Here is an 11,416-nt window from a genome sequence, read left to right as displayed (position 1 = left end):
GCACATTATGGTTACTGAATCTGCTTCATAGTAAAATTGGGAGTTGGGTGTAATTGCCCTGTGAGACTATTTTTAAATGTACTTTTATTTAAAATAAAAGTGTAAGATCTTATTTCTGGTATTTGTTTTTTTATTCTTGATTTTTATATCTATGTTTTATATTATTGAGACATGAAGGGAGTAAGGAAAGCATGATCCAATGTCAACCTGATCTAAGTTTATGAGCATTATGGCATTTCAACAAACGTATCCTCCTCCACTTCTCCATTTCTCTTGAGTTGTTTTGTAAAATTTTCTGATTTATTCTGCTTTATTCCATAGATTTCTAAATCCATAGTTATTAAGTCAGAGTAAGTTGTAAGATTCTGCATTCATTTATACACCAGATTTGCAGGCACAGACTAGGGCCATTTGGAAAGTGATAACCTCTGCTGAGAAAATAACTCCATCAATTTGGCCTGTAGGCAACTCTGAGGTATGGGGGAGGAACCAGGGAGTGGTGCCACCCTTGGACAGGTAGTCCCAGGTTGTATGAAAGACAGCTGATCAAACCACGAGGAACAGGGCAGTAAGTAGAGTTCCTCCATGGCCTCTGCTCCAGTTCTTGCCTCCAAGTTCTCTCTTTGAGTTCCTGCCTGTTTTTCCATTAGTTACTTTTCTATTGCTGTGAAAGAAATACCATAACCAAGGCAACGTAAAGAGGCTTAATTGGAATATAGACGTGTAGAGGGATTGATGTTCATGACCATCATGGTGGGGAACATGGTGGCAGGCAGGCAGGGTACTGGAGCAGTGGCTGAGAATGCATAACCTGATCCATAAACAGACAGTGCACTGGGAGTGGAGGGGAGCTTTTGAAACCATAAGCCTGCCCCTAACCATATCTCCAATAAATCAGTGCTTCGTAATCCTTAAGGATCAGGAACAGTATTTTTTTTTTTTTTTTTTATAAATTACAGTTTATTTACTTTATCCCAACTCTAGCCCCCTCCCTCTCCCAATCCTACCCTTTTTCTTCCCTCATCTCCCATGCCTCTCCCCAAGTCCACTAAAATGGGAGATCCTCCTCCTCTTCCCTCTAACCCTAGCCTATCAGGTCTCATAAGGATTGGCTGCTTTGTCTTCCTCTGTGGCCTGGCAAGGCTGCTCACCCTTCAGAGGGAAGTGATAAAAGAGCCAGCCACTGAGTTCATGAAGAGGCAGTCCCTGTTCCCCTTACTAGGGAACTCACTTGGATGCTGAGCTGCCATGGGCTGCATCTGTGCAGAGGTTCTAGGTTATCTCCATGAATGGTCATTGGTTGGAGTCTCAGAAGAGACCCTTGTGCCCAGATTTTTTTTGGTTCTGTTGCTCTCCTTGTGGAGCTCCTGTCCCCTACAGTTCCCCCCCCCCCCCCTTCTTTCATAAGATTCCCTGCGCTCTGCCCAAAGTTTGGCCATGAGTCTCTGTATCTGCTATGATACCTTGCTGGGTAAAGTCTTTCAGAGGCTGTCTGTGGTAGGCTCCTATCCTGTTCCCTGTCTTCAGCTTCCAATGTCTATTGTGTTTTGCCCTTCTAAATGAGGATTTAGCATCTTTCTTAGGGTCTTCCTTGTTTTAGCTTCTTTAGGAGTATAGATTTTAGTATGTTTATCCTATACTATATGTCTAATAACCACTAGTCAGTATATGCCATGTGTGTCTTTCTGTTTGTGGGTTATCTCACTTAAGATGATCTTTTGTAGTTCCCACCATTTGCCTGCAAATTTCATGATTTCCTTGTTTTTAATAGCTGAATAGTATTTCACTGTGTGAATATACCACAAATTTTTTATCCATTCCTCCGTTGAGAGACATCTAGGTTGTTTACAGATTCTGGCTATTCTGAATAGAGGTGCTATGAACTATTTGCTATGAGCAAATGTCCTTGTTGTATACTTGAGCGTCTTTTGGATATGCCTAGGAGTGGTTATAGCTAGATCTTGAGGAAGCACTATTCCTAATTGTTCAAGAAAGCACCAGATTGATTTCCAAAGTGGTTGTAGAAGTTTACATTCCCACCAGCATTGGAGGAGGGTTTTCCGTTCTCCACATCCTCTTCAGCATGTGTTATCCCTTGAGTTTTTGATTGTAGCTATTTTGATGGGTATAAGGTGAAATCTCAGGGTCGTTTTGATTGCATTTCCCTGAGAACTAAGGAAATTGAGCATCTCTTTAAGTGTTTCTCTGCCATATTCTGGATGTTATCCCTCTGTCAGATATAGGGTGGGTGAAGATCCTTTCCCAATCTGTAGGCAGTCGCTTTGTTTTGATGACGGTGTCCCTTGCTTTACAGAAGCTTTTCAGTTTCATGAGGTCCCATTTATTGATTGTTCCTCTTGGAGCCTGTGCTGTTGGTGTTCTGTTCAGGAAGTTGTCTCCTGTGCCAATGAGTTCTAGGCTCTTCCCCACTTTTTCTTCTAACAGGTTTAGTGTGTCTGGTTTTACGTTGAGGTCTTTGAACCACTTAGACTTTAGTTTTTGTGCAGGGTAATAAATATGGAGCTATTTGCATTTTTCTACATGTACACATCCAGTTAGACCAGCATCATTTGTTGAAGATGCTGTCTTTTCCACAGGAACAGAGTATTTAAATGCTCAAGCTTTCAGAAACACCTTACTCAAACCAAATAAACCAAATATTTTCTTTCCAGTGTTGCCCCCACCACTGGGGGGGTGGGGGAGGCAAATGGTGGTGGTACATACCTTCAGTCTCAGCACTGAGGAGGCAGAAGCAGGTGGATATATTGAGTTGTAGGCCAACCTCATCTACAGAGTGAGATCCAGGATAGCCAGGGCTACACAGAGAAACCCTGCCTCAGAACACAAAAAATGAATGGTATGAAGTTGGTAGTTGAAGCTTGGGATATTGTGACAGACATGTTTCCCATATGAAAATTATTGAAATGTTTGGAACTATCATATAGGAAATCCATTTGGAGTATTCAGAGCTGTTCTTTGGATACTTGGAAGATAGGAATGTTCATAGAAATGCAGCTAATGAAGGTCTTTTTTGGGTGAAGTTTCAGAGTGAGCCGCTTACACTATTACTCATTTGAGTGATACATTAAGAATCTGGTTTCTGGGCTGGAGAGATGGCTCAAAGGTTAAGAGCACTGGCTGCTCTTCCAGAGGTCCTGAGTTCAATCCCAGCAATCATGTGGTGGCTCACAACCATCTATAGTGAGATCTGGTGCCCTCTTCTGGCATGTGTCTATATATGCAGACAGAATACTGTATATATAAGATAAATATTAGGGAACGTTCTGGTTTCTGATCAGCTGAGACTGAAGAATCACATGCTTAGTGCTGATTGAGCACCACTGAAGTAAAACCTTGATTTTACTGAGAATTTGTGTTGGTTAGCTGGGGTTGAGAAATGAGTTGATTACCAAATACCAGCATCATTGAAGTGAAATCTGAGATCTATTTTTTGGGGGTTCAGTACCCAAAAGCTGTGGTCCTGAGGGCACCAAGGAGGCATCTCAAGCTGTCAGCTGAGTAATGTGTAAGTAATGTATAAGTCTTCCACATGGTACTAGTTTTGACTGCATGAAAGCTACAAGATTAAAGGAATCATTGAAGTTGAGGCTTGACACCTTGTAGCAGGATTGGCGTCCCTGTAGAGTAGGACAGGATGCTGTTGGTGAAGGTGTAGCCTCTGTTGCACTGAGATACCCATATATTGGAGAGTCCAGGCCTGGCAGGTATGGAGTGGAGCCAGACTGAAACAAGCTGCTTAGACTACAAGACAGGATGCTTGTACTACAAATGGCAGAGCTGCAGAAGTGGAACTTCCCAAGCCTTTTGGAGCCAGAGGGTGGTGAGTCCTAGACAGTGTACACTGAGCTATTTGAAATACACTGAGATTTTGGTTTTGCTTTGATTGGAACTGTGCCTGGTTCTTCCCTTTTTGAGTAAGAAAGAACCCCCATAAGCTCTTACCCTGCCCATATAGGCACCCATAGTTAGGAGACATTGCCTTTAAAGACACCTTAGACTTTTATCAGTGTTTTTTTCTGTGATGCTGATGTGAGATTTGGGTACAAGGAAGGCTTAGGTTAAACAGTGATGTTTGTGTATGTTGGATTGAAACTGGGTCAATTGTGCTGGTTAGTTTTTGTTAGTGCGATACAAATGAGTTATTTGGAAAGAGGAAACCTCAACTGAAAATGCCTTTGTCAGATTTTACAGGCAAGTCTGTGGGGCATTTTATTGATTGATTGGTATGGGAGGGACTAGCCTACTGTGACCAGTGTTATCCCAGCACAGGTGCTCCTGGGGTGTATAATAAGAAAGGCTGAACAAGCCATGAGGATCAAGCCAAGTAAGCAGCATTTCACCATGAACTTCTACTCAGTTCTTGCCTGCCTTCTGGTGCTGTGGTTATAGCAATTATAGTAGATAGGAAACTGGGACAGTACCCCAGCATCTCTGCTTGCAGTTTGTTTCCAAGGTGTCTGTTGTGTGCTTTCAAGGACCGAAGACAAAATTCTGTGCTGTGTCCCCAGTTTCCTGGTCACATCCTGACATTTCAGGGCATCTTTTTGTTTTACGGAAGCATCACTCAAATCTATCCCCCTGTATGCCTTTTTGTCCAAACTTTAAACATGAATGGGACAGGCAGTGGGGCATGATAAATCTAAAATACATTTGGGCATGAATGTTAGCTCAGATAATTTCCCTTTGTTAGAAGGTGGGGAAAAAAATAGGTGGTCTTGGGCCTCTCTGCAGCCTGGTAGTATTGCTTGTGAAAGTCAAGATCCATAGGCTGCCTTTCCACCACCACATGACACTGATAAAAACAGCACAAACAGATGGTGTGTGTGACAAAATAGGGGGATGGGTGAAAGTTTGCACATGTGTTGATTGCAAACTTGTAGGATGTGGTTAATGTTAGGAGTCCTTTGTGGGAGTCACAGTAAATTGTCACTAGCTAGATTTACTTGAAGTTACAGGAGAAATGCACTGGTTGGCTGGAAAACAAACCAGCAAAATTAAACATTTTGAGGATAGCTGATAGGTAGAGGAGGATTCTTGAAGGGAAGTTTGTTGAACTAAGAATGGATTAATGCCAACCCAAAAAGTTGGAATCAATTGCCTCAATTATCTAATTAAGAGACCCATGTTAGCTGAAAAAACAAATGCTTATGTAAAATGGATCTTTTTGAGAATGTGTGCTCCTCATTTTTATCAATACAGTAAAAAAACATCAGTGCATTAAAAAACTTAGGTAACTTTGTTTTGGGTTTCATTGTTTTGCCTGTGTAAATCTAAATGTGTGTACCATATGCCTGGTATTTCCGGGGCTCCAGTTACAGATGGTTGTAAGCTGCTATGTGGATGCTGAGAATCCAACAAAGATCCTTTGGAAGAGCAGCCAGAGCTTCTTAACCACCAGCCTATGATTCCAGACCCATTTGCATAACTTTTAAACTCAGACTTTATTAAAAAATTTAGCCCATGAGCAGTTTTGTTTTGGTACTATGGGTTTTATTTCAAATTTCTCAATATTGACTGTCATCCTTATAACTTACAGAAATAAGATTAAAAACACAAGCATTAGCACTTACTAAATATGAGAAAAGTAGTTCTGTTGTTCTTTTACTCTTTGGTATGTTCAGAATAATGTTAAAATGTTTTATTAATTGGGAAAGACTGGTTACATAATACCACAGATGCTCTTAAAAATTCCATTGTAAATTTTAACTTAAAACTGAAAGTTTAATGGTAATTTTCAAAATGAGCTTTTTTTTATATGTTTAATGTCTCAGGTTTCATGTGTAAATCTAGAAATAAATGAATCTATAAGTCTAGTTTAAGAACTGAATGGATGAATTAATGTTTGGTTTCATGGAAAATAACAGGTTTCTCTAGAAGAGGTGATAACATTAAATGATAGTGATACAGGTGAAAATACTGGACAGCTTGAGAGTATGGGTGGGACACTGAAGTCTCCACTGAAATGTTACCTACAGTGTTGGAGACACTGCAGGCTGATGAAGATCTTGAAGTCTTAAATAGCTTCCACATAGTTGGCCGGGAGCATGCCGGTCCTGCCGGTCCTCTGCACAGTGCCATACATCCAGCCTTCATCAATCGCCTGGGCATTCACTATAGCATCTCCATCTTTGAAGGACACTTCATCTGCATCTGCAGCCATATAGTCATACATGGCACGGAAGATTTTCTAATCATGGGAATGAAAACAAGGAAAATAGCTTCTAGTGGTAAGAGCATATGACCTTTTTCTAAATTCAAGTTAAAAAGGACAGTTAAAAACCAAAAAAAAAAAAAAAAAAAAAAATTAAATATTTGCAAATCATATGCCGATGAATTTATACCTGGAATATGAAGATGTTCAACTCAACACCAGAAGTATTTAAAATGCTAAGTATGAATAAAGACTTTTCCAAAGGAGATTTGTGAGCGGTTTTTACTGCTTTAGAGAGGGCTTAGTCATTAAGAGCTCTTCTGTTCTTGGGAGGATCTGTTCAGTTCCTAGTTGTTTGCAACTGTAACTCCAGTTTCAGGAGATCCAGTATCATTTTATGACCTGTGCTCAGGTGGTGTACATAAAACTACAGGAAAAACACTCAGAAGAGATGTAAATCTTTAAAATGTGGAGCAGAGGAAGCCCTATTTGAGTCCAGTCCTGAGTGAATGTTTATTTTTGACATGACATGGTCATACCAAGGACTCCAAGACAAAGCCATTCCCCATATAAGCTAGGCTGAAGCTGATGGTGTCCTCTCAAATGTTTATGGACAACTGATCAATTTATATATATATAAGCTCTCAACTGCACCTTCCTTCTCTTGGATGTTTAACAAACGGAGACTTGCAGTTTTCCAGAGAATATCAGAAGCACTATTTTGGATTGAAGAGTATTACTGAGGAGCTATAGGAAGAAAGCAAATAAAGCTATACTTAAGTATAAAATAGGACTAAGACCACATGCAGCTCCCAAATTGCCTCAATTCTCCAGTCAAGAGACTAGCAAGGATTAAGAGACAAGGTGCCCATTTCTGCTGTCTACAAGAAACTCAACTTTAAATATGTTAAAGTAAAAGGATAGAAAAGAGTACTTCAAGCAAATAAGACTAGGATACAAGCAGGTGTAGCTATCCTAATATCCGACAAAATAGAGTTCAGACTTCTAATCAAGGAAACAACCAGGAAGACATTTACATACAGCAAGCTCTGGTACACCCAATTTCATAAAAATGTGTGCTGCAGGAATTAAGGACACAGATTAACTCCCAACTCAGTATGTGATAATGTTCCCTACTGTCTCCAAGGGACAGGTTATCTGGACAAAAAAATTTGAGTGATGTTATATGTCAAATAGGCCTGATATCAACAGAATAGTCCAACTAACGCTAAGATACACTCAGCAGTCTGGATGCTTCTGTGAAATAGACCACATCCTGAGACACAAAACAAATCTTAGCAAATTTAGAACATTCCAAATAGTTTCACTTATCTGTTCTGACCACAGTATAACGAATCTTAAAATCACCATAAGTAACTCTAGATTATACATATTTCAAAATTAGATAACAAAATCAGTGAATGATAGAAGGGTCAATGAGGGAATCAAGAAAGAAAAATCCTGGAAGTAAATAACTTCTGGGACACATTAAAAGCAGTCATAAAAGGAAACTACAAATTTAGGGGGAGAGGACCAGGGAGTAGCAGTTGGGGAAGGGGAAAGAAGATCAAAATACATTTCATAAATACATTTTTAAGTTTAAAAAATCAGAAAGCACAAGTGATTTAACGTTACAGCTCAAGCATTTGGGAAAACAAAACCCAGTAGACAGGATGAAATGACAAAAACAAAAGCATCTAAGACGATTCTTTTGGAGAGAAAAAAAAAAAAAATCAACAGACCCTTAGCCCAACTGGCCAAGAGAACATGACCCAAATAACAGCATCAGAGATAAGGAAAACAGCGTACACAAAAGGAATTCTGATTTATAAGGGAGTATTTTTTAATAAAAAGTTTTTTAAAAAATCTAAACCCACCAAAGTTAAAAGAACACAAACTTGAACAGACCTACAATAAATGAGATTGAAACCACAAGAAGCCTGTTGAGTAATAAAGGCTCAGACAGATTAAGAGCATAAAGAGTTATAGCAGATTTTCCGAGACCTATAGACAATCCTTAAAATAGATAAATGTTAGAAACAGAAGGGCAATTCCAAGTTTCTTCTGTGAAGCCAGTGTCACTCTAATACCAAAAGTAGGTAAAGAAACAACATGAAATGGAGCATGGAGACAAATCTTTAGTATAGCTGCAAGTCGAGTACAGGCACACATCAAGATGACCACAATCAAGTTTACTTTATCCCAGAGATGCAGGGATAGTTCAATATATGGAAGTCAATAAATGTAAGCCACAAGAAACTACATGTTTTTCTTAATAGATATAGAAAGTCTTTTTGATAAAAATCCAATGTCTGCGTGACGAGGGAATATACCTCAACAAAACAGGCTATGTTTGGCAAACCCACAGCTTTGAAGCTTTAACTAGTTATGACAAGGAAATTAAAAGGATTCAAGTTTGAAAAGGAGTCAAATATTTATTTGTAGCTATTTATAGATCCCAAAACTTCTACCAGAAAACTTCTAGAAATGACATTTCCAGCAAAGTGCCAGGATATAAATTTCAATTTAGAAAACTCAGTAGCCAGCAGCAGCAGCAAGCATGTTGAGAAAGCGATCATAGAAGCATTCCTATTCACAATAACCTCAAATATTTTGGAATAAACCTAATCGAGGTGAAAATCCTCTATTATGAAAATTGTAATTACTTAAGAAAGAGATTGAGGCAGACACTAGAAAATGGTAACGACTTCATATGTCCTTAGATTGGAAGGATTGATACTATGAAAATGATCATCCTCCCCAAAGGCTGTTTATAGCTTCAATGCCACCCCAGTTAAAAACAACAAAGCACTAAAATTTCATATGGAACCACAAAAGACCTTAGTTAGCCAAGCAATCCTGAGCAAAAAGCAAAGTTGGAGGGATTGCCATTAGATGTCAAGATACATTACAGAATTATGGTGATAATCTAATACTGGCACAAAAATAGGCTCAATGGAAACTATCAAACTATGAGTCCACATAAGTTCAGCCATCTGATAATTGATCAGAGAACCAAAAACTTCAGCAAAGGCAAAAACAACAAAATTGCTGGGAAAACTGAATGTCCGCATATAGAAGAGTGAAATTAGACCTGTCTCTCTCACAAAAGTAAACTCCAGATGGATCAAAGACCTCAATATGAAACTTTGAAGTGTTGAATCTGCTAGAAGAAAGTAGGCAGTAGTTCAAGATTTAAATATAGGAAAAGACTTCCTGAATAAGATTAATTTGCCAAAGGCCAACAATTGACAAGTTGATAAAGCTAAAATGTTTCTGTGCAGCAAATGAAACTTTCAACTGAGGGCAGAGGAAGCCCACAGAGTGGGAGGGAATCCTCTGTACATTTGATAGAAAATTAATAACTGGAATACATAACTTAAAAATACAGTTAAAAGCATTAATCTGATTTTAAAAATGGGACTATGGCTCTGAACAAAACATTCTCAGAAAATAAAAATGGCTAAGAAGTATCTCAGCACGCTTAGCAATTTGGAAAATGTAAGTTAAAACAACTTAGAGATTTCATCTTACACCAATCAGAATGGCTAAGCTCAAGGAAACAATTGACATGCTAGTGAGGGTGTGGGAAAGGGAGAACCCTCAATCATTGGTGGGACTGTAAACAGATACAGCCATTCTGGAAGTCAATGTGGAGAATCCTTAAAACATACAAATCTACCATATGAACCAACTATACCAACACTTAGCATGTACCCAAAGTATTTGATGATCGTATCCTGCAGATGCTTGTTCATCCATGTTCACTGCTGCTCAGCAATAGCTACGAATTGCAAATACCTAAATGTCCTTTATAACTGATGAATAGATAATGAAAATGTACATATATACAATGGAATACTATTCAGCTAAAAAAAAAAATCCATGAAATTTGCAGGTGAATGGATGGTATGCATATTATACTAAGGAAGATATCCCAGGTAACCCAGACCCAGAAAAAAAGAAATGCCATGTGTTCTCTTTTGTTTATGAATCCTAGCTTGCTCTCTCTCTCTCTTTCTCTATGTGTTTGAGAGAGAATATACATTCCCTGTAGTAACTACAGAAACCAGGAAAGTGAAGTGGGAACAAGTGAAAGGTTGGGGGTGGAGAGGAGGGGCTTTAGAGAAGGGACCAGCAGGGCACAAGTACTGTGAATGGGGAAAATGAGGGGAGGGCTTTAGTTGGGAAGGGGAGAGGAGGAATAAAGAATGCTAAAGATGTTTGAAAAAAAATAGGGAATCATTTTATGTACACACTATGTATTACTATGTTATACATGACATGCCTTGTACAAATACAATATATTATGTATAAACTATAAAATTACATACTATATTTCTTTAATGAAGCAATGTCACTGGGGTGATAATGCTACTTAAGAAAGAGCCAGAGACTATCTAGCAAAAAAACTCCAGTAGTAGGCATGAAATATCTTTGGAGTTGTCAATAGAGAAGTCCAAGAGATTCCAAAAACCATATAGGCTATTCCTGTTGCCCTTGTTGACTTCCCAATAGGGTTAAGTTCCTATTGCTGAAAACACTACCCACTTTAGTTACAGGACTTGTGGATCCAGCTGGATCTGACCTCAAAGTCTCCTTTGCAAGGACTAGCTGTCATAATGTCTGAAGATGCTGTGCAAGCTGCCAAGGGAGAAAATTAACAGCCATAGCAGCTGTGATGCTTACGAACCACAAAAAACAAGCAGCACAGTAATATATCCCTAAAAGGCAATAATGACACTTGTATCTTGGCCATAACCAACAGCTGTCTCACTGAACTTAAGGCCTGCTCAATGGAGAGTAATAGTGCCTAGCCAACTACCCAAAGAAACCTAGAGGAAAATCTACCCTGCCACCTTCCTAAACCAGGATAATGTCCAACTGCATTTTAAGTATGTATCTTTATACCTTCAGATGAGTATGGCTCTTATCTCTGATCAAAGAAATTAGAGGACCAAGATGCCTAATATATAGGGCAAGGAAGCTGGACCCATGAAATCCAAACAATATGGCTGCCTAAACAAAACTGAACAAGGACAATTGGGAAAAATCTTACAAGACCAGTACCCCTAAATGAAGAGCTATAGGCAGTTAATGAGAGAGGAGGATCAGTATGGAATGAGCCCCTTTATTGATTATCTAATTCCAAGTGGTCAGCCCTAAATACATATACATATAAGTAAAACTATGAACCCAGAAGGCTGTATTTATATACTTATATGTATATGCACATCTTATAAC

General features: G+C 38.9%; 1 protein-coding gene across 1 annotated transcript in view; it reads right to left on the bottom strand.

The window, feature by feature from the left end:
* Positions 1-5,793: 5,793 nt before the first annotated feature.
* Neb (nebulin) overlaps positions 5,794-11,416 on the bottom strand; it is a 192,214-nt gene continuing 186,591 nt past the window's right edge. Inside the window, exon 147 of the mRNA XM_055600265.1 lies at positions 5,794-6,208. Coding sequence (XP_055456240.1) covers positions 6,035-6,208 — 174 coding nt within the window. The 3' untranslated portion in view covers positions 5,794-6,034. The remainder of the gene's footprint in view (positions 6,209-11,416) is intronic.

This window comes from Psammomys obesus, unplaced genomic scaffold (assembly GCF_907164565.1).
Source record: "Psammomys obesus unplaced genomic scaffold, mPsaObe1.curated_primary_1811, whole genome shotgun sequence".
Taxonomy (NCBI): Eukaryota; Metazoa; Chordata; class Mammalia; order Rodentia; family Muridae; genus Psammomys; species Psammomys obesus.
Note: the sequence above shows the minus strand (reverse complement) of the source record. Positions and strands in the feature narration are given on the sequence as shown.